At 36.5% G+C, this 24,757-nt stretch overlaps 1 protein-coding gene across 5 annotated transcripts in view; it reads right to left on the bottom strand.

The window, feature by feature from the left end:
• Positions 1-24,757, bottom strand: part of ANGPT1 (angiopoietin 1) — a 289,955-nt gene that overhangs the window by 123,563 nt on the left and 141,635 nt on the right. For all 5 annotated transcript variants that reach the window (XM_064384528.1, XM_012443306.3, XM_012443305.2 and 2 more), the window contains exons 2-3: positions 18,266-18,421; positions 7,539-7,660 (exon numbers count right to left, since the gene is read on the bottom strand). In XM_064384528.1, the coding sequence (XP_064240598.1) occupies positions 7,539-7,660; positions 18,266-18,421 (278 nt within the window). The remainder of the gene's footprint in view (positions 1-7,538; positions 7,661-18,265; positions 18,422-24,757) is intronic.

Below are 24,757 nucleotides of genomic sequence, written 5' to 3' on the forward strand. Positions count from 1 at the left end.
AAATAAATGAGGTATATGTATGTATATGGTTATATGTGTAATATATGTATGATAAATTATTATAAAATAGTAGAAAAAAGCCAAACATTAATCTATACGTATATGCACACATCATATAAACAAACACTTGTGCATGTGAGCAATTATGTATTAGTGTGTGTCTGTGTAAACACACATATAAATATGCACACTCCATATACACACGTTAGTATATTTATTTAAAAAAATCTAGAAGAATAAGCACTGAACTTAATCTCTTAATGATGATTCTCTGCAAGCAGGTGGTATGGTGTAAGAGTGTGGAATTAGGGAAACTCTGACTTACAACTGTGTATGCATGTATATAATTTAATATACATGCATATACATCAAGTTTCTTATTTATCAGAAAAATGGAAGAAACAGTCATAGGTGTAGAATGGCCTGCACAAATGCTATCTAGAAATTTTAAAGGTGGGCTGAATTAGTGAACCTCAGAGTATACAATAGTAACATTGAGTGCCATGCAATGGGCTTTTAGCAATGCAGAATAGTGGTGTAAATACAATATCTATTTTATTTATGTTAAAAACAATAAATGGATTTACAATATTTAATGTAAACAATATAATTTGTCCTTTCCACTAAAAGTATTATTATTATTATTATTATTATTATACTTTAAGTTCTGGGGTACATGTGCAGAATGTGCAGGTTTGTTCCATAGGTATACACATACCATGGTGGTTTGCTGCATCCATCACCCTGTCATCTATCTTAGGTATTTCTCCTAATGCTATCCCTCCCCTAGCCCTCTACACCCTGACAGGCTCCGGTGTATGATGTTCTCCTCCCTGTGTCCATGTGTTCTTATTGTTCAACTCCCACTTATGAGTGAGAACATGCGGAGGTTAGTTTTCTGCTCTTGTGTTAGTTTGCTGAGAATGATGGTTTCCAGCTTCATCCATGTTCTTACAAAGGACATGAACTCATCCTTTTTCATGGCTGCATAGTATTCCATGGTGTATATGTGCCACATTTTCTTTATCTAGTCTATCACTGATGGGCATTTCAGTTGGTTCCAAGTCTTTCCCATTGTGAACAGTGTTGCAATAAAAATACACATGCATGTGTCTTTATAACATGTGAGTCTCTGTGTGTCGTGTGGATAAATGGCATTTGTTGGGTTAGAGTTACTGGGACATTTCCCAGTTCCTTATTCATTTATCATTCAAAAACGTTTAACACTAAATATGCTTACATGTAGAAAATTTTGCCCAGGAGCAGGAAGACAATGAAAATAAAACACAGTCTCTGTGTTCTAGAAGGTCACAGCCTAATAGTATGGATATGGATAAATATGCACACACACAAACACATATATATTATAATGTGATCAGATAAGTGAAATTATGTGGAGAAAACAGGTAGAGTGCTATCACATAGGTTGTAATGAGCAAATCTATCTGGTAGAGCCAGAGATGGATTGTTAGAAAAGCTGACACATGCAATGAGTTTCCAAGGATGAATAGAAATTTGTGAGTTAAATAAGGAATGTCAGGCAAACATCACACATGTCTGAAATAACATGTGTTCAGTGTCATACTAACAACTAACATGATTAAACACTAGTCTTCATGTCAGGAACTGTTCTCAGTCATTTGTTCACATCAACTCAATCTTCCCCTTAACTTCATACAATTATTGTCATTCTTATTTTACAAATTAGGAAGCCAAAGCACATAGAGTCTAGAGAGGTTGCAGAAAGTCACACAAATAATATGTGACTGAGTTGATTATCCCAGGAATCAAGGAAAAGTGAAGCCAGGCAGTCTGGCCTCAGAGCGCATGCTCTCAGCTGTTAGGTGTATCCTCTAAAAAATAAAAAATAAGATTCTTGGATGTTAAGTCTGCAAAAGTAACATAATTATCATGGACTGTATCCTGTGCTAAAGAACTTGAACTTTCTTCAATCACTTATAGAGAAGTATCATGTGATTGAGAGGAAATTAATAGAGAAAAATAGTCTGACTTGCATTTTAGCAAGCACAGCATCTGGATAAGGATTGGAGTGGCACATAGCTTAAAACACAGAGGTCATTGCATGGCCTAGACAAGAATTCATGGCAGTTTGACCTAAGACATAGTCGGTGGGAATGGAAAGGATGGGATATTAGAAAAATACTTAGAAGATGGAATTGATAGCATCAACAGTGAGTGGTGAGTTGTGGGGGATTAGGGAAAGGGAAAAATTAAAATGACCCTTAGATTTCCAATTTAATCAGAATTGTATTTCATGCCAAGATACTATGGTTATTATAATTTAAGAGAAGAAAAATGCTATATGTTATTAAATATTATTTTAAAAATTAAAAGGGAAAAACGGCAATGTTCTTGTCTGTAGGTATTCTATTTACAATTAAAAGACTAGAATAATATAAATTCAAAAAGTAACCTTTTTTATCCTTGTTATGAACAACTAATATAATTCAGCCTAGTTTGATGTTCAAAGTTAGCAAGTTACTTTAGCATTCTGTAAATAAGTTATCAAATGAAAGATAGCTTTAATTTAAAAGACCATGATTTAACTTTTCATTTCTTTAGGCATATTAAGTATTAAACATCAATACTGTATTTGATTACAGGAATTAGTAAGGCATAATTTGATATCTTGAAGTTGCACATACTTCAATCACTTAAAATTAATTAACTTAATAACTTCCCATTACGCCAGTTAGAAGATAGATGAGCATGTCAAATACGTTCAGTGAATTCACAAGGAAAAATAAATAGCTTGTATTTTCTGCTCTAATAGTAGAAGGACTAAATAGTGACCTATATAATGACAGGCCAAAAACAAATGGTCTACCCCTTTCTTCGAATGAATATCTGTTTGTTTTCAGAGCATAACTTGACGACTACATCAATTATACTTGAGGCCTCATCACGTTGCAAAAATATTTTTATAACAATTAAGGCAGAGAATCATCATGAACTTGAACCCTAATTTTACTATACCATTAGCTGTTTGGACATGAGCAACTTACTTGATTTCTGTGAGCCTCAGGGCTTTTTAAATGTGTAAAATAGAAATAATAATACATACTTTGCAGAACTGGTTGGAAGATTAGAAATAGTAAGTTAAGGCACTTGGCACAGATGTTTACATTGTAGTAGATAGCTAGGTGGCAGCTCGTATTGCTCAAACTATGTAGGAATGGCCATCACATGTCTCATTTCACTTCACTCTGAATGATCTTACTGAGGACTTCCTTAATCTTCACTCTGCATACTCAACACAATCAAGAAAACCCATGTGCTCCATCTTTGTGTACATGGGGTGTTGATTTCCCTTCCTGTATACCCTGGTGAGGCAGAAGGGCTCCTGGAATATTCTTTTGTCTGGCTGTGCTTCCTGCCTTGGAAAAAGTTGGGGTTAAGTCAGAGATGGGCAAGTGCTGGGAAAACTGGCCAGTTGACCAAACCTTCTCACCAGCAGACCTAGTCTCATATGTGGTTCAACTGAAGAAAACTGCATTAGGACATCATTACCTGTACACCTCTCCTCCATTGTTTTAGAAAGCAGTAGGAAACGTACTGGAGGAAACTAGTAAAAGTTTACAGTTTTGTGTCCTACTTTGTGCTCATATCACTCCTTTTGTGAGCCAGGCAAAGTATTAATGTTTCCCATTTACTTAGGTTCTTGGTTATGTAATTCCAATTATATGGGAGGGTTATGGATTTCTTGCTAAGTGTTGTTTCTTTGAGGTAAGAAACAAAACCAGGTTTTAAGATTTGGGTAGCATTCAACAAAAGAAAAACATATTGCCTAAAGCGAGCAAACTGGAAGCTTTCTAGAGTGACTCCCTCTGGACTGCTAGGAAAACAAACAGCAGAGCAAATGTTGCTAATCCTGTTTCTGCTTTGTTCTTCTGGCCATGTAGGGGATAGAGAAGTGAATCTAATGAGGCCAGAAATCCATTTCCAATCCTACAAGTGATGCATTTAATTTGTCAGGATGTAAATCAGCAGGACCTCTCAGCATGTTTGTGTAGTATAATCCTAACCATAAAATATTCCTCCTCATTTTGCCAAAGCAGTGGTGGACCTTCCTAAGGGCCAGCTCACTGATTTGGCGGCTGAAGCCCCATCATACTCAAAGCTGGTAAGTCCCACACCCAGACACAACCCTTAACATTCCTTGGGGAGGAAGCAAAGCTTAATTTAGATAATCCCCCCTGCAAAGTGTATTAGCTGATCCAAACCAGACCTGACCAACTAAAGGCATGTTGTTGCTGCATTTCAGAGATGCCTTAATGTAGAAATAGCTTCTTGTTGCAAATAGAGGATTAAGATTCACATAAGCAATAACTAGTGATAATCAATAAACTATTTTTTAAAAAACAGCTTCTTGCCTGACTTTGACCCTCTCTCTACTTACAGGAGCACATTTCTTTATTGCAATAGAAATTGTATGGCAGTGCTCCTCTAATTCCATTGCACATATGAAAATAAACAATAATAATAAACAGAATAGGGAAACTATGCTATGTATCACAAATGGGTATTTTTTGTTTATAGAAATAAAAACACTTCTTTTTTTTAAGTGGTATATGGAAGACTACGTCTAGTTTAAGAATAGATGTTCTGCCAGTGCTCCATTACACACATTAGGCCCTTAGACAAGTAGACAGACAGATAACTGTAGAGATATAGCAATACCAGGAAGTTCAGCAATTGATAGAAAAATATCACAGAACCACATGTGAGATAATTCCATACTTCAGGGGTCTATGGTCAAAAAAGAAAGAGATGTGGAATGAGAGTATAAGATGCATGTAAGTTTTTGTCCACGTGAACACAGAAGTGAATTTCCAATTAAAACCTACGTCTCTGAACTTGTAGTAAAATACCTATATTACTAGAAAAGGAAATTGCTATAATGATGAAAAAATTAACATTAGCAATAAATGATGTGATTTACACATATAAGAAAACCTCAGTTTTCTGTTGAAATTAGAATTTAATGAAGGGGGAAAATTCATCAGCAGAAGGCATGAATATGTTTGGGATCAGAAGTCAGATTCCTCTGAGATACTGTAGTGCATGGGGAAGCCCCTTCTATTTGATACAGAATGAAGCTCTTTGGAGAGCTTGCGCCCTAACTCACTTATACTGATGGAATAGAGAGAACAACTTTTAAGCAGTTTATCTTTAAAATATAACATTTCATAGTGAGAATTCTATAGTAGGAAATGATACCAGATACTGAATAAAAATCATGATGGGAAGATAAAATCTGAAATGATCCAGAACGAAGGTAGAAAGGATACATTTTTAAGAAAGAACAGAAAGAAAGAAAGACAAAAAAGACAGGAGGAAGGAAGGAAGGAAGGAGGGAGAGAGGGAGGGAGGGAGAGAGGGAAGGAAGGAAGGAAGGAAGGAAGGAAGGAAGGAAGGAAGGAAGGAAGGAAGGAAGGAAGGAAGGAAATGAATACGAGAAGGAGGGAAAAAAGAGAAAGTGACAGAGTACCTGAGTACAAGTGATGCCTAAGGATGGCATTTGTTTTTGCAGTTAGGGAGACTTTTCAGGCCTCCCAGTTTATGTTATGGTACCCTGACAGCTCCAGGTTCAAATACAGACAAAGAGATAATGCACAGATCAGTAGAGGAAGAACTAAAGAATGTAAATTTATGCTGGCAAATCTTTGAGAGATAAATTAGGTGGTAACATAACTACTAAGAGATGGTTTCAAACTACCTTAGGTTATACCTGTAAAATGAAATATGCAGTCATTAAGAATATTAGAGAATATTTTATTAATGTGAAATTCTATGTATCTCCAAAGAAATCAGACTTCCAGACTGTGTGTAAGGTATGATAGAACTTGTTGTGAAAATGATATTTATATATAATATGCAGCAAAATATGTAGCTCTTTCTGCATGATAAAGCTACGGTTTTTAATTTTCTTATGTGTTTTTTGTCCTTCTCCTTATAATAAATGTGCTATTTGTATAATTATAAAACTAAATAACAACTTGGAAAAATAAGAGAAAATTGTCATTGTTTTACTTATCCATGATTCCTGGACAAAAACCTCACAAATAGCATCTTGAGATGTGACTGTAAATGTGGTTCAATTTTGGTGACAAAATTAAGCCATAAAGGGATGACCCTAGATTAAGGGATGGTTAAAGTAAAATATACCTGTTACATATATGTATAGGTCTGGTTACTATGAAATTGCAGTGGAATAAATGGTATATTTCAACAGGTTTTAATTCTAGAACATTTAATCATGCAATCAGAGTCAAGTCCTGTCAAGTTTATTTATAGTTATACAGTTAACCCCATGCCACAGTGCAAGGATAAGTAAATGTAACACTTACAAATAAACGTTGTGCAACATGAGTGACCTCTTTCAGAGTCTAAACCAACAGCCAGGTTTGTGTTTTTCATGCAGAAGTTTAATTGTAATTGTTGGCATTATGCTCTACTTTGAGCATGAAGTTGGGAAATTCTTTTAGTTTGCAGATAATATGAAGAGGCCATGTGTTATAGTGGAAAGATGAGGACTAGTAAGCTATGTGACCTTTGACACGTCACTCCCTTCCACTGAGTCTCTGTTTCCTCACTTTTAAAGAATAGAACTAGCATTCCTCTTAGGTGCCTTCCTGGTTTGGAATATGAAGGGAACTTTAGTTCCACCAACTCAATGACATTTAAACACTTTCTATCAGTACCATGGTCTTTACCTCAAAATTATGCATAGGAACTGAAACTTCTTTAAGTTATCCAAATACCCAGGAGAAAATTCAATTTAATACAAGAAACTTGTCCTACGGAAGTCAATGTTTTGAATTGTTCATCATCAGTGTTAATGACTTCAGAATAATAGTCTTTAACTATCCCAGCTCTCAAGATGTCTAAGTTCCAATTCAATCAACTGAAATGATTCATAATTTATAAAACAAAATGGTGTGATGACATCTATAAAGCTATAAAGAAATTTACTATGTCCAAAGTAAATGGCTTTAAATGAAAATTAGAAACTCAAACTCTTGATCAGCTCTAGGGGTGAATTATTTTCTAGAAAAAATATACATTTTGCTTCTCTCTAGTGCTATCTTTCTGAATTCAACAACCCTGTAAAAGCCTAATAACTAGGGGGTGGTGTGGGAATTCAAGAGGCTCTATTCTCTTCTCTGTTGTTATAGGTTTTGATTCTGCTGAAAAATGTTAATATTTTGTGTCAATGAATTTAGTCATAGAATCAAATTTTTGTAGATATAGTGAGATTTAAACAACTATTAGAGAAATTGATGCTGAAAGTTATAAAAAGCAAATATTTCAAGAGTATCAGCAACAGTACTAATTTATTATTGACATGCTAGCTGTATACCTTAAGCTCTCCTTTCTTTTTATATTAAAATTAATTCAGCTCTGTATTTCATTTTTGTAAACCACCTCAATCTTATTTGTTTAAGAGTTGGTAGAGAGGTGAAGGATATAAATAAGTATACACAGAAACATTTTTGGAATAAAGCAATCCTTACCTGTTTTTCTCATGTATCTTCAAGATTTCATTTGTCTGTTGAAGAAGTTGCTTCTCTAGCTTGTAGGTTGATAATGAATTCTCCAGCAACTGTATCTCAAGTCGAGAAGTTTGATTTAGTACCTTAAGATAAAAGATGAAAATATTTCAAACTTCAATCACAAATCAAAGAACTTTTTTTCAGTTTGTCTTTAAATAACATTTCTTCAAAAATAATTAAACAAATGGTTTACATTTTACCAACTGTTTTACATGCCTTTCAGATGTTATTTTGGTTTGAGACTGAGATTGCAATTGAACACATATGTTGAGATTTCAATGTTTGTGTCCTAAAATCCTAGGATATTCTCCTGTGATAGTTGCTTCATATATTTTATCTCCAATATCTGTAAGTGCAAGGTTAGTATTAGTACAAGGTCTTAGCTATTGTGGATAATTAAGAATAACTAATAGGCATTTAAAATACCTGCCTTGATCAATCCCCTAACCAAAAAAAACCCAATTAGAAATGTGCAAAAATCTCTTGACATAGTTTAGAAAGACTTATTATCACGCATTTATAGAACGCCTATCACACCAGGTCGTGCTACCCCTTCTGGATATTATGACCACCTCTTGAGGTAGAAATTGTTATCATCACTTTACAAATGAGAAAACTGAGCTTCAGAGAGAAGCCCAAGTTCACACAGGAGCCAAGGAAGAGTGGACTTTCAAACCCAGGTAGTTTTATACGGATTCTGCCGCTCTGTAAAAAAATAAAAAAATAAATAAATAAATAAAAAATAAATAAAAAATTAAGGAGAGGGAGAATCAAATCATTCTGAGGAAATGAAATGATCCAGAACCCAGACTGTATGAGACAGATTGTTCTCATCCTTGCAAATCTACTATTACTACTCTGGTGATCCTCTAGAAACTGAATTCTCAGTTCATCTTGAATCACAATGACCTATGTGTCTAGCTGGGCCTTATTATGACATAAGTCTGTGAGCTATGCACCCAAATCTGTCATTCTTGAGGCAAAGAATGCATACTCCAGTCCTAGCAGATGCCTTCAACTTGTGTCAATGCCCTGTTCCTGACTCTGTCTTGTCCCTCTCTCTCCCTCTTCCTTAAGGGAGGTATAAAAGGCAAGAAAGAAGGTAAGTTAATTTAAAAAGCTCCTAACATTATTTGAAAATTTTTTAAACTGCCACATCTTTCTTAAAACTACTTATTTAAAAAAACCTAGAAAAACTTCTGTCAGGTCAATATCAATGTAAAGTTCCTCTAAAAAATGATGCCATTAGAGTCTTCCTCCTTTTTTGTAGTGTCTCTAAATCTAGGATTATATCAGATGTGCACAGAAAGTCTATTCAAAATATACAAACAGAGCCAGGTGTGGTGACTCATGCCTGTAATCTCAACACTTTGAGAGGATGTAGCGGGTGGCTTGTTTGAGCTCAGGAGTTCAAGACCAGCCTGGGCAAGATGGCAAAAACCCATCTCTACAAAAACCTACAAAAGTTAGCTGGACATGATGGTGCGTGCCTGCAGTCCTAGCTACTTGGGAGGCTGAGGCAAGAGGATCACTTGAGCCTGACAGGGAGAGATTGCAGTAAGCCATAATTACACCCACTGCACTACAGCCTGGGCAACAGAGTGAGACCCTATCTCCAAAAAAATAATAAATAAAAAATAAAATAAAAAACAAAATACACCTATAGGCCCTGGGCTGGACTTGGGCTATAGGAGCTTGCAAGGGCAGGGGATGTATTTGAAGGGAGCAAGGCAGGAACTAGGCTGAGGTGAGAGAGGCAAATGCCTCAGTTGCAAAATTTAAAGCGGTGCCAGAAAACTCAGTAATCAAGGCAAGTAATATTTTAATGCAACATTTAAAAAAATTTACAATTCACGCAAAAAATCCACATTGAACAGAATATCATTCTAAAATAAAGACAGGATCTGATTCTGCACATGTCTGACTTGGTCTGACATGGTCTCACTTGCTTACCCTATAGTCCTGGCCCTGCAAAGAGTGAAACAGAGAAGCGAGCAGGGGACGGGACAGAGAATGGTGAGATGGAAAGATACAACTTTCAACGATTAAACATATTATTGTCCCAGTAAGATTTTTATTTGTTTATTGAGTGACCAATTTATAAAGTAATGAAATAGGGAATGAAACACTTATATGTTTTGGTGACATTCGGAACACTCAATATTTGTTTATGAGGTACATTGTCTCACTAAAGCAAGCATATCACATGCAGTTAAATAAAATCTATTTTCTTTCTTACTCACCATACTCTTTAATGACACTTCTTGACATTTTCAGACACTAAAATTTTTAATTTCCAAAGGACAGAAAGTATTCTCCTGCATGTCCATTGAGAACAAAATGGAACCATTCAAAATTGAAAATGAAGCTGCCCATATCGAAGTCTGGGAACCACTACAGTTCCCAGTTCATTTTCCTGCTCCTACTTGCCCTACTCTCAAGTCCGTTTGTCACACAGCAACAAGAGGGATCTTTTTAAACACATAAATCAGATCATGCCATCTCCTTTGCCACATGCTAGTGGCTTCTCTTTGCAATTAGAATGAATTCCAAAGTGCGCAGCCCGGCCTGAAGAGACTGACATGATCAGAAGAATCCTGTTCACTTCTTTTTATGCTCCAACCACATAGTCTTCTTTCTGCCACCTTGACTAGCCAAATTTATTTCAATCTTGGAAGGTCTGTTCCTGCAGTTTCCTCTGCTTAGCATGCCCACCCCTTCCCAGATGCATGGCTGATTTCTTCTCATCGTCTTAGAGAATCCCTTTCTGGCTACCTTCTTTATAATAACACCTTCCTCACCCTGCATCACATCACCTTATTTAATTTTCTTTACAGAATCATCACTTTCAAAAACTATCATATTTGTTCACTAATTTCCTCTCTTTCTGCCCCTCCTAGGATGTCAGTTGCACAGAGGCAGGAAGGCTCATCTGGAGTCTTCTAAGCCTCCAGACCTCGCCTGGGGTCCAGCACACTACAGGGCTCGCAGCTGAGTTAGATGACATTCTGGGCAATGGACAATGAAATGTTTTTCAGGTTTGAGTCATGGTCACAGAAAGGGTAGCAGGGCCGACATGAATATCAGGTTAGACTTCAGTGATGACCGTCCAAATCTTGAGCAGCATCTGAATACGGGAGAAGGAAGGGGTCCAATATCAGAAGTCCAGGCTAAATGCCGATCTAAAGGTCACGGCGGTTTCGAGCACAAATGCCAATCCCTCCGCTTCCTTCCCCATCACCTTGACCCTAGGGCTGCTTTATTTCAACTCTCTCCACTGATACATTAAACTGGGTCTGAAGTTCAAAAGTGGGCAACCAGGAGAATTGCATAGCAAACTATGATAAATTGACCACTTTCTTGCCATGCATCTATGGAACTTGGTGCTTAGCAATAATAGAAGTGTTCCATTAAAATGACAAAAGACATTTCCTTCTTAGCCTAAACACATTCCAAAAGCACATCTTTGGGGAAAAAAAAGAAAGTGTTTAAAAAAAGAAGAAGGAAAAGGATTAAAGCGTTTGTGGAATATACCCCTCAAAGAACAATTTCAAATATTAAATTTTCCAAAATATACGTAAGAGTAAGAGAGACATAAAACCTGAAATTGAGGATGTATGAGATACAAAATCTTAGTTCTTTCTTTTACTTAAAAAAAAAAAAAGCAAACCTTTAAAAATAAAAATTATTAGTTTCCCAGAGAAAGTGAGCTGGAAAATTTCACCCAGCTCTCTTTAGTATATTCAAGAGTGCCTCTGATCCTTTACATTAATATTAATGCTAACGGATAGAGATTGAGGTAGAAAGACAATTTCTGTCTTTCTCTCTCTCTCTCTTTCTCTCTTTTTTTTTAAGAGACTGGGTCTCACTCTGTTGCCCGGGCTGGAGTGCAGTGGCATGATCACAGTCACTGCAGCCTCAACCTCTTGGGCTGCAGTGAGGTGTGCCAGCTAATCTTTTGTACTTTTTTTTTTTTGTAAAGACAGGGTTCTGCTGTGTTGCCTAGGCTGGTCTAGAACTCCCTAGTTCAAACAATGGATTACAGGTGTGAGCCACCATGCCTGGCCAAAAATCTCTTTCAACAGCTCATTACTTTAATATAGTCCTTGTTTGTAGGGTTGTGTTTCATTTTGCTTTAGTTTTTTTTTTTTTAAAGAAAAATGTCTAACATAAAGTATGATGCCTTGGCAATTAATTCTTACAGAAGAATTAAGGTTGATAAATGTAGAAGGAATGAGAAAGTTAGAAAATCACCATTTTGCAAAATGAATGAAGTAATTTACTTGGTTAGTAATGGGCAGTGTGACAAAGTGTTACCTTACAGGTTATCTGTTAATTTCCTAGGGAAAAATGAACTGTTGAGATGCAGTGATATGGAGGTTATGACACTAACCAAGTTAAAGAACAGCATAACTAAGGGAGTGGCAATCCGGCATGTGTGTCTTCTGAAGAGATGCGATAGGAAGTGACCAGTAATTCCACAGAGCACCCCTGCCACAACATTCCACTCAACCTAAACAAGTCTTTAGACTCAACTTCCAGTTTAAGAAACTATAGGGGACTGAAGGGTCAACTAAAGATCATAATAAAGAAATATTCAGACAAATGCAGAATGTGAGATGATTTACAAAATAATTAACCTAGTTTCTTAAGAATGTCAAGGGAATTTTCAAGGGAAAAAAAGTGGAAGACTGCTCCAAATTTAAATGGACTATTAAATTGTGAAAAACAAAACTCCTATAGAAGTTTTAGTAGAAAAAAATGAATGTAGAAATTTGACAATCTTAGGGGATTACTGTTCATCTTAGTTTTAATATATAATTAATATTATATAACTATTATATTTTTATTTATATTATATATAAATATATTTTATTTCTAATAGTAATACCCTCATTATATATATATATTTATAACATAATATAACCCTATATTATATTTGTAATGTAATAACCACCTCATTAGGTTACAGAGTTTAATAGAAAATACTTATGTTACAGACACAGAATTGTGGGTAGAAATAACTCTCCCAATACAGCTAATGCTCAGTAGAGTCAGAATGCAACCCGGGTAGTCTATCTCCAAAGTCTGAGTTGTTTCCCACGGCTTATCATGTAGCTGTAAATAAGTAGATTCCCTCTGGCTAAGAAAAGTATATTTTGTAGTCGCTAACAACTGCTACCAAAATGGTTTCTTTCAAGTCACCATGAGGTCCTCTGCTTGTTGTGGCTGATGGCATCCAACTCTCTCCCCCTGCCCCTGCCCACTAAATTAGCACCATGAGTAAGGAAGGTGTCCAAATTTCTTACACTTTTCAGAGTATGGAAAAAAAAAAATCACTCAATGTTATTAGTTAGGTCAGACATCTTTGCAGTAGACTGCTTCTGTTCAAAGTCTCATCAGCTATTTGTGGGTATCTATCACCGTCAACACACAAGTCTCAGCATAGTACCCTGGGGCTTGGTGGCTTTGGCCTAAACCTGCAGCGATTAAGGGAACTTGAAGTACTGAAAATTAGTTAATGTAATTATTTCACAAGTATTTATTGAGAGTCTGTGTACCAGTTCTATCCTAAATCTTAATGATAGAGCAGTGAACAAGAACAAGGCAGACAAATCCCTGCTTCTTTGGAATTTATATCTTAGTGCATAAGTTGGTCAGATTTTTATATAAAGGGCCAGATGGTAAACATCTTAGGCTTGGCAGGCCAAATAGTCTCTGGTATAACATTCAACTCTGCCATCTTAGTGAAACAGCAGCCATAGACAACGTATAAATGAATGCCATACACCTGTGTCCAGTAAAACCTTGTCTACAAAACAAGATGGCTGGTCAAATTTGACCTGTGGACCATAGGTTGCTGAGCCCTCTCCTAGTGGCTTATCAAACATTTTCCTAAACCTTGTAAGATAATTAATTACAGGATATTTTCCTTAGATGACCCACTAGATAGCTTGTGTCATCATTTCAGTTAAACCAAAATTAAAAGTTTCTTCAATTATTTCTTATCAAGGCAAAGAGATATAGAAGCTCAACTTGGGAGCTGCCCTTTGAGATTAGATATGAGAAGAAAACTGTTTATGCCTAAAGATTCATGCTCATTGAACCAACTGTTCCTGAACTGCCTAATACACACACACACACACACACACACACACAAATAAAGATAGGGTCTTGCTCTGTCAACCAACGTGGAATGCAGTGGTGTGATCACAGCTCACTGTAACCTTGAACTTTCTGGGCTCAAGGGATCCTCCAACCTCAGCCCCTTGAGTAGCTAGGACTATAGGCACACAGCCCCATGCCTGGGCTTTTTTTTTTTTTTTAAGAGATAGGATCTTGCTATGTTGCCCAGGCTGGCATCAGACCCCTGGGCTTAAGTCGTTATTCCACTGGGTCTCCCAAAGTGCTGGGATTTTAGGTACAGGCCACTGTGCTTGGCTTGCCTTACATTTCTAATTAGTGCTACTGAGGTCCAGACAGCAGATGTGATTATTTGTGATGTCTGAAAAGATGATTAAATGGTATTAAACATGCAGGAAATATATTAGGGGAAATGCCCATGAGGAAAAATTGGGAGAAAGCCAGAGGAGGTTTGGAGAGCCTTCAGACTGGGATGCCGGTCTAATTGCAGGAAGTAGAGCGAAGGAAGAAAAGTTGGGTGGAAGTCTTATCCCTCAAGGCAGCTGTGCAACAGTTCCAGCAAAGCTGATGGAGAGGCCCTAGCCAAAGTCATGTGGACTCCTACAGCTTCCAGGAGTAGGTCTACATCTCCCTGCCACAATGAGTGGAAGTAACCACTGGAATTGTGGTCTCTCAACCAACACAGCAATGGATTTCAGAGCACAGCAGTTGTTGAGCACTGGTCAATTATACTTTCCACAGTAGGGGATTGGAAAGGTGCATCTTTAAAGCTATGAGGAAGGGCTCCACAGATAATGAATTTGATAGAAATTTAAGAAAGAAATGACTTAGAAATATTTTGCCACATTAACTCAAACTCATGAAGGTAAAGACCACTTTATTTGTTGTATTCTAATAGGACATATTAAATCATCTTACATCAAGGAAGCACCCAAAGGCGGAAGTGGTTGCTCTTGCCTGTAACCCCAGCACTTTGGGAGGCCAAGTCATGTGAATTGCTTGAACATAGGAGGTTGAGATCAGCCTGAACAACATAGCAAGACCTGGTCTCTACAAAAATAAAGAAGTTGGCCGAGCATGGTGGCACATACCCATAGTCCCAGCTACTCGTGAGGTTTGGGTGGAAGGATCACCTGAAACCAGGAGGTTAAGGCTGCAGTGAGCCCTGATCAGCCACTGCACTCCAGCCTGGGTGATGACAGAGTAAGACCCTATCTCAAAAAATAATAATAAATAATAATGAGGAAATAAATATAGGATGGTGTATCATCTACCTTATAGGATTCATTATTGTTATTAAATAGCTAATATATGTAAAATTACTTAGAACTCAGCCAAGCACAGATTATTAGAGGTAAATTTTAAGGCAATTTTTTTTGTTAATTTCCCCCAAAACCAAATTTGCCTGAAAAAGAAGTGAGAAATAGAATCACACTACTGGGAGTGACATGAATAATTCTTCAAACAAACCCTTTCATATTGTACTCTTGGAAAGAGGAACTTGAAGCCAAACAGATATTGGTACAAACTGATAACAGAGTAAGAGAAACACTGCAAGCCAGACTAAGGGGGAAGGAAAAGGCATGGTGGTAGTTTCTGATTCTTGCCACCATGGCCGGCAGGGTTATTCAGGTGTGGTCATTATTGCTATCTTTCCTGATCATGATACTTTTTCGAGTGCAAGAGGATCTCAAAATGCCATTGCAGTGAACCTGTGGCTTTCCACATTTTGTTAAGTTGCAAATCTAGAAGGTCAGCAGAGGACTAGAAAGCAGTAAGTTAACTTATTCTATAATATCATCATGTGAAATCTAGGGCACTAAAATGTATTGGAAAGACATTGTCATGAGTTCTTGAAATGACTGGGGACCTGAAGTCAGGTTTAGAAAAAGCAACACTTACCAATGTGAAGCTAACGTAGATGAATACAGGAGGAAAACCACGAGAGCATGTCTGGATAGCACAGAAGGATCTATTGGTTTATAAATGCTTATTATTATACATGAATAGAGTATATGAAGGTTAAGGAATAATTCAGGATTACTTTTGTAAACGACTTTGAATCAGGATTTGAGTTCACTTGAGTGGTTGTGTCTAAGCAGAACATGTTCTTTTGCAATAGTTCAAATAAGTAGCACAAAGGGTATACATTCACATATAACAGGTTTGAAGCATCACAGCTACAAATAGCATAGGTAATTGGAAGACATTAAAATGAAAGTGAAAATAACACACAGGCTTCACTTCTTAGGGAAGGGCATAATTTGAGCCACGTCTTCTTTTTCTACTTCCCTCCCATTGCTAGCTGTGATGGATTTGAGATTTTGGAAATGTTTTCTGGGTTTTAGCTATCTCAAAATTGTTCTCACTGTATCTAATAAACTTCCATTGGTTTTTAATAATAAGTTTTAGCTGCTTCATATAGGGAGTAGTTATTCTTTTTCTTTGAATTTTCTGTACGTTTTCCGATAAAGTACACATCTTCTGGCCTTAATGATAAAGAATAATTTATCTCTTAAAACCTTACATAGCATGCAACTTAACAGTTTGGAGATTAACATGCTAACAATGGAACACTTTTTCCCCATAACTTAAATTCCTAGGTAGAAAGAGATAAAAAACAACCTAAGATACAGTGTTTTAGAGGATAGAAAAATTAAACAAGATCCTATCATGTGTTTCATAAAAGTTATTGTAATAGAAATATATACAAATTTCAAATATGCAATTAAGTAGGATATATTGTATATTTGTTTTTGAACATACAAGTGTATTTTGTAGGAGAGGCTGACCATTCTGTTCTAATAATAAAAATAATAAATAATATAGTCACATTATTTATATCACAAGAAACCAATATGCATATATTATCAAACTTACTGTTGAGGAAGGAGACCCTTAATCACCTTCGGCCTTCTACATTGCATCTCAAAAGGAGAAGGGAGAAGTTAGCCAGAGGAGGGACTGGTTGGCTCTGCCAGCCTGGATAAGGATAAGACCCCTACTGCTAACCACAATCCCATCTATAGATCACAGATATGGTATGGAGGAATCTTTCTGAAGGCATTATTTTTACTTAAACAGGATCAAACCCCCACCAGAACAGGTTCAAACCCCCACCTGAGTCACATATCCCACACCTACTTCATGGATCAAGATCCTTTCACCTGTAATTTCTAGAGTTGTAAACCTTTAAAAGGGCAGGGACTTTGTTTGTTAAGGTGAGCTCGGCTGTTAGGTGACTATGCCTCCGCTACTCCCAGTCAAATAAATCACCGCATCCTTCCCAGTTCGGTGTTAGAGAGGTTTGTTATGCAGCTTTTCCTGCTTTACTGTGACAATGAATGATGAAAGTTTTGTAATTTTCAGAGACAGTATGTAGTTCCACCCATCCCCCATGTTTATCTGATGCTGATATGCAGCAAAAAGTATTTCCCAAAGCTCATGTGAATCATTGCTCCAATGTGGTCAACACTTAAGTTTGTATTCAATTAGTCAATTATTAGTACTACTAATCAAGGGGGATAGAAAAGAAAATAAATGAGTACCCTGGAGTTTGATTCTCAGATTTTATACACTAGTTGCATGAATGTGAGAAATCACTCAAACTAGTGATTTCTAGCTAAAACATCTATCTGCTCTAAGTGATTTACATGAAAATAATTTGTGCAGGGGAAGTTGCATTATACAAAAGGCTTTATCTGTATCAATTATCATTGCTATTTTTCTTAAAATACCAAGTATCTGTGATGCCAATAACACAACTGAAATAAAATAGAAATAAGGTTGCACCTATTTTTGAATGTATATATTTCAGCTTTCATGCCAGAAATCAACTATGTTGGGATAGAATCATCCCTTGGGTTTTGGAATGGTAACTGGAATAATGATTTTTGTAGCTGAAAGGGGACTAAGAGACAATAAAAAATGATAGTCATCAAAATGATAGTCGTCAAAAATGGTATTTGCTATTTAGCAGTAAACTGTGATGGTGTGTTTGTGACACTGGTGATTCAAGGGCATCCCTGGTTTTTACTGATTGTACTCAAATAAGTACATCATTGTCCCTGATAGAGAGAGATATGTAAATACACACATATTCTTGATAAGTTCATTTGGTGTTTTTCTTTCCATCTGCTGAATGTACAAACCATCTGCAGGTGCCCTTATGGCTACAGCATTACCAAAGACAAAGCAAAACAGGTCAAAAATGCACAATAAAGACACCAATCTGCCCCAAATGGTTATTTTGTTTGACACATATCATATCACAGTTGGTAGCTGCAGTGCTTATTTGAATGTAAACATTGATGAGGTCCTTTGCTGGCCCTGTTTTTGCAAACACATACAAAGCTAAATATACCAACCCTCATAGATCAAAAGAAACACGCACAGCATGTCAGGCAGTCATTATTGTTATTACCAATAAACAAAAATGTATGTTTCCCTCATCACAGTGCTGAAATGTGCTCTGTGTTTATGAAGCAAGCTAAAACAAAAAAAGCCTCCTGGTTGAATCTATGGACTCTGGCCTTGGGGTGTACCTGGGTCTCAACATCTGTCAGCTTTCTGGTCTGCTCTGCAGTCTGAGACAGGAGGCTGGTTCCTATCTCCAGCATGGTAGCCGTGTGGTTCTGAACTGCATTCTGCTGTATCTGGGCCATCTCCGACCTCATATTTTCCACAATGTAATTCTCAAGCTGTAAGAGATAAAGGACAAAACATATTACATTATAATCAAAGCCTTCCAGTTGGGGCATGTAATACAATGACAAAACAAGACACAGCTGGCAAATCAGCCATCTGGCAGGGATCCCCTGCATATCTGGGAGTTGGAGAAATGGGAGCAGAGCACACAGGAATCCAGTTGTCAACAAATTCCTAATATACTGATACATATATTTATAATAATCATAATCATAATGATAATTTGCACCTAGATCACGCTTTCCCAAGGCTGACATTATCCATTTAGTCTTCATAGCAAAGATATATCACAGTCAGCTTTCTTGTTATGTTTATTTTATAGATGAAGAAATAGAATCAGAGAGGGTCAGTGATGCAACCAAGTTGCCCAGCAAGAATGCAGCAAAATTCACATAATAATATAAATCTAAATTTTGGTGCCCTGGTTTTTCCGTTACACCATACTGACCACTTATCTCAGAAAACTTCAGCCTCCTGCTTCCATTTTTGTAATGATAAATAAAAGACCACGCTGCTTTGGGGGAATGGGATGAGGAGTGGGAGAAAGGATGATACCCAAAACAAAAAACTTTAAAGGAATATTAAAATACAGGCAATGATGTATGAAATGAGCTGCAAAGTCTGAGAGCTAGCTATAATCATTCTCCACGTTCCTTTGCAAGCTCAAAAATAGGTACTGAAAGTACAGCTCATAAAACAGTATTTGCCGTTATTGCTTTTGGTAATATTTAGTCCTTTACAGTGCCCTCTTAGAGAACACTATAGTGCTAAAATAAATGGTGCCATAGAGACTATGGAGAATTGTTAAGTGACTTATTGCAAGGGAGCCTTTAGGAATTAGGATAATAAAGCTGAACATACGCTTTGCTTGAAAAAATACAAAAGAAACCTGCATCTCCCTGTCAGTGCACTTAATTCCTCCACCACTGTGTGATGACTACATTTTATTACTCAATTACACATATAGGGGAATTGCATCCCAGAGAAGTCAGGTCCAAGGCCACACACCACAAAAACAGCCAGACTTGGACATGAGCACTGAAGGCCTTAACTCTCATACTAGCACTTTCAACCACTTGATAGCTCTGCCAAGCTGTGCTTCACAAGCCAGGTTCCAAATCATTAACAGCTACGTGATTTTTTACTGATTTAGTGAACCATAATACATCACTATTTTATAATCCATCCTAACATTATTATCATGTAAGAAATATAGTCTAAATGTAAATTCCCTTTTGTAAAGCTTTGGCAGTTCACTTGCTAACATCATCCCTTGCTCATTTCTATTTATCAAACACAAATCTGTCCCAAGCTAACAAAAATGAGTTTTCAATCAAACTCATATTATTATTAATAAATTTCAAATTTGTTCTTGGTCAATATAAGAATTCTCCTTCATTCTTTTTTCCTCAAAATTAGATATAGGAGGGGGAAAAAGTGCAATCTATAAAAGTTTATTATACAACAAATACAAAAATAGATTAGAGTAAGTCTCTGAAAATTATCAAAATGTAAGTTCTGTAGGCCAAATCTTGGCTTTATTTCAATTGAACTAACATATTTAAACAACAAAGGATGGGTAGAGAAAAAGAGGTAGGACAGAGTAATAAACATCTGTCATTTTGGATTCCACATCCTACGTTCCGTTCTTCCTAATGTCATTCCTTAACTTTCTTTTGGGAAATTATCTTTTTGCCCTTCAGAACAAATGTTTCAGGTGGAGTTGTCCCACCCTAGCATCAGGAATGAGTACAGGTTCAAACCTGGCAAGCCAGAATGTTCTGCTCTTACTGTGTAGGTGTGAATTGTTCAAGAATGGAAAGACATCACAAGCAAGGCCATTAAGTCTCAGTTCTGGAATTTCATCAAACTAGTTTACAAAAGAACTTTCTTTTCCTCTGTAGTTAATAAGCTGGTGACATATGCCCTATACAGTTGATGCCCCATTTTGCCACCACAAAACCAGGGTCAGCCCAAGAATGAACCCGACCCAGAAAGACAGATGATAGATAGGGAGATAAATAGACAGACAGACAGACAGACAGACAAACAGGTAGGTAGGTAGGTAGGTAGGTAAATAGATAGACAGAGAGATAGATCTATGTATGTACATAGATACATGGATGCATAGATAGATAGACATGGATTCATGTGATACCTTTTGAGCACCTAGACCCAGCTATATTTTTAGCTAGTTTCACCCTTGGACATTCAGTTGTAAGTTGCATGATCTAGCAAGCAGCCAACTTTTTTTCCCCTTCAAGAACATTGATTTAGGTTTTTAATACTTACAACCAAGGTTTTTGATTATTATGTTTGATCAGTGTTTAGCAGAAGAAGCTTCAGTCAGGGAAATATTAACAATATATTCCTTACTTTTCCAGGGAATTGAGGATTATATATGAATGTATGTATCTTCAGAAATGGAAGATAAGTGTCCATTATGAAGATAATAGCTGTCATTTATAGCTGACAGTTGTCAATTGCCTATTATGCAACAGGTACTGAGCTACATGTTTTTCTTTTATAATCACACTTGAACATCATAACAATTTTATATGTTTTATAGCTGCTTTATAGATGAAACTATTGAGACTCAGAAACCCCCAAACAACTTGCTCAAGAACAAGCAAGAACCAGGAACTCAACCCGCAACTCCAAAACCCGTGTTGTTAACCTCTAATCTATTTAGCCTAGCACTGCTTCATTATGCTATGCATTTTACTATATGCTCTTAAAGCTCGAGTGTTCATCAAAACTACATGGGGAGAATTTTAAAATGCAGATGGAAGCACAACATACCAGAAACCTTTAAGGGCATATACTGGGAAACTGTTTATTTTAGAAAGCTTCCTAGTGTAATTATTATTCAGGTAAAGAATGAGTGCATCTCAAAGTGTGGTCTATAGAACAACTGCCAGGATGAGACCTGGCTGTGAACAGTCAGCCATGAAATTAGGAGTTTTCACCAGGATGTAAATTATCTATGTCACTAAACACACTGTTTAGTTCACCTGATGCATACACACACACACAGGCAAGACTTTCTCAATGAAGAAAGTGATACTCTAGTTTACATTCCGGTGCAAACTTCTTACTATGTTTCCAAAATGACAGCAATGTCCTTGAGTAACACTGATTTAAACCATCAAATTTACTTTGAAATATCCGATTCCCTTCTTACCAAGAAATCTGGGTTTCTATGCAAATTTCCCTCCTGAGAGAGTTCACTAATCAGTGAACTCCAATGTAAGATCTACTTGATAATTATACATCAATGTCTTATGCAGTTGGTTAGCAGGAGTCTGTTCCCAGAGTTTGACTTGCTCCAGGTGTAACAACAATCACGTACCCTAGTCTTCACAGGGGAGGACACCCTCAGCAGAGGTGGCTACATCAAGGTTCAGCCTTTGTATCAACTGGTGACCATTCTGTACTATTGTGCTTTTTTTAAGCTGTAAAAGTTAACACCAGCAAAGCAAAATAACAATTTCATACTAGCATTCATCACAACCATAAAGTGCCTCTCAGTTCTGCTGACCATGTTGTAGAAATAAAGTAAGTCTCCAACCTATACTAAAATGCTCATATAGGCAGCCATGATGAGTAGCATGACTACAGCTCTAGTTAATTATTATTTAATGAAATGAGGCTGCTTTCTCCAAGAGTAACTGCCTTTTAATGAAAAATCTAATGGCACACTTAAGTAGCAAGAACCATATGTAGTTGATTTAAAGGCTGAGACAGGAGGTAGAAGTCAAATATACAATGTGTGATTAATAAGAAGGACTGCTTTCATCTTATCTCTGAGCATTCCTCTGTAGATGTATAACTGTGAAATCCATCTTGATGTGCCATAGTAGCCAGGTTCAGAAAAGATTTGTAACAAATTTGATTGTCTTCATATATTCCCTACTGGTTTTAAAATATGCTTACAGAAAATGACAGTCACCTCAAGGTTCAATATTTTATAAACATCTAAGATGTGGATTTTAAGCTTAGAAGTTGCTGACCATAGAGCTAATGAGTTATAATGCAGGGGTCTCTTAACCTGAATCGTAAATTATTTGATTATATTTCCATGCCAGAGTTTTGTAAATTATTGGCCAAAATACTAGGAAGAGGATTGTAGAATGTGATTAGAAATGAAATGACAAACAGTAAGTGATGACCTTCAAGCAAAAAAAAATGTTGCCTTTGTAAAGTGATTTAATATTTGCAGTGTTTTGTACACATTTTTTGACTTGATCCTTATACCAAACATACAAGGAGAGAATTGATTCCATTTTACAGTTTAAAAAAACAGAGGCCTTCAATGACTTCATAGAAATCAAAGAAAAGACAGACATCAAAGAAAAACCTCAACTCTATCTTCTGATGTTCTACTAGCCTCAGAGGAGTGGGAAGCATTCTGTTATTGGACTGGTTGACTGGATGGTTGACTGATTAAATGACTGATAATTTTAATTTTAGTCAGTTATTGCATATTTATTATTATAACATATACAATATTGTATTATAATACTTATTCCTTTGAGAAAAACATGCATCATTAGAGGGTGATTACTTTCACTTGGCTTCACTGTAGTGGAGACCAATTTAATTTGAGGTGAGATGAGAAGCCCTAGGGCCAGGTATGTGGAAAGTTTCCTTTGCCAGTACTTTTAAGAGAAGAGAATCATTAAAAGTCCTCTCATTAGTTCTTACCTTTTTTTCTTAGCAACATAAGTTTATTTTGTTCTGCTCATTCTATTTCTTGCCAACCATTGTAAAATACAACAAAGGGAATAACAATAATACACAAAGCCTCTACAAAGGCTAGATATGTATCAGCTTTTACAAATATGCAGTTCATTGAATCTTTAGAACAATCCAGGTACTTTAAGTATCATTTTCCTCATTTCACTGATGTTTAAACAGAGGCTCAGGGGAGTTAAGTAAATTGTCTAAGATCACGGAGTGGGTTGGTTGCAGAGCTGGGATGTTGCTTTGAGGCTAGATTGCCCAGTAGATTGTGCTCCATTCTGAAGGAAAGTCATTCACCAAACACAAGCTTGTTGCTATCAATATTAAAAACAAATTCTGATAACAAGCAATATTCATGCACAAAATATGTAAAATGAAAGCTGCAGAAATGATGAGGTGAAACTTGTTCAAAGATTGATCATTTTTTAACTTTTTGATTTATACATTTGCATATTGATTGATGGCTATGTCTGGGAAATGTTACCCATGGTGATAAAGCAAATATTCAGTCAACCGTATGAAAACTCTTAGTATTACGTAGGCAAAGAAAACATATTTTTGAGAAGGTATTATAATCAGCCATTTGTAGTTCTCATAAATCGCATGCCCCTGTCTTTTGCCCAATGACCAGGGGAGAACTGATGCCATCATTCTTCATTATGAGAGAGAATTTTGGGAGAGCTTTTACCAGAATCTCAAAACCCTTGGGGCTTCAGGTTCATGAGAACCAAAATCTGTGTGGGATTATGACATGTCTTGTATGTGAAATGCATTCTGTATCACTTCACTCCGAGACCACTTCAAGGGATCTCTTAAACCACTGCATATCTTAAAGCACAAAGAATATAATTTCTCCATGTAATTCTTAAGAAAATAACATTTTAACCCCTATAAAAATTGACAAAGGCTTTGCACACTTATAATATGGTGCAGATTAAATGGACCCTCACTGGATGTTGGTCCATATGGTATTACTCAGTTATGGCAAAACAACCATGAAATAAAGCAAACGGGTAAATATGGGAAAGCAATAAAAAGGTAAAACAATGCAAAAAATGCCTTAAATGTTGATGGTTTTATCTAATCTCATTGTTCCATAAATCAGTGGGCTATTGAAAATGCAACTATATCTAGGTTTATGGCCTTATAAAAAAGGATGGCTGAAGCCAAATATATTATTTTCAGGGATTTCTATTATTAGATCTCCCAATATACTGTTTCTTTTATGAAATGGAAAAGTATAATTGTCTTTTTAGACAATAGATCTATTCGGCTAACATTTGGAATGTTTTCCGTACTGATATACATGCCATGGATCCCATTTCTCATTTTGATATCTGAAGGAATATTTACTATTTATGGAAGAAAGAAAACCATTAGTACAAGAGAGCTGAAAGAGACATTAAATATTATGAGCTCCAAGGAGCTCGTTTTATAGACGTGGTGACTGTGGTTCAGAGAGGTCATAGAAAGCAAGGTGAAACAGCTAATCAATGTCAGATGTCAGGTCGTGGCCCCTAGGTGTGTGGGAAACCCAGGCTCTCATCAGTCAGCTGAGCCAACAATGGCTGTCGGTATCTTTG

Source organism: Aotus nancymaae, unplaced genomic scaffold (assembly GCF_030222135.1).
Source record: "Aotus nancymaae isolate 86718 unplaced genomic scaffold, 86718_ANA_hifiasm-v0.15.2.pri h1tg000036l, whole genome shotgun sequence".
In the NCBI taxonomy this organism is placed as follows: domain Eukaryota; kingdom Metazoa; phylum Chordata; class Mammalia; order Primates; family Aotidae; genus Aotus; species Aotus nancymaae.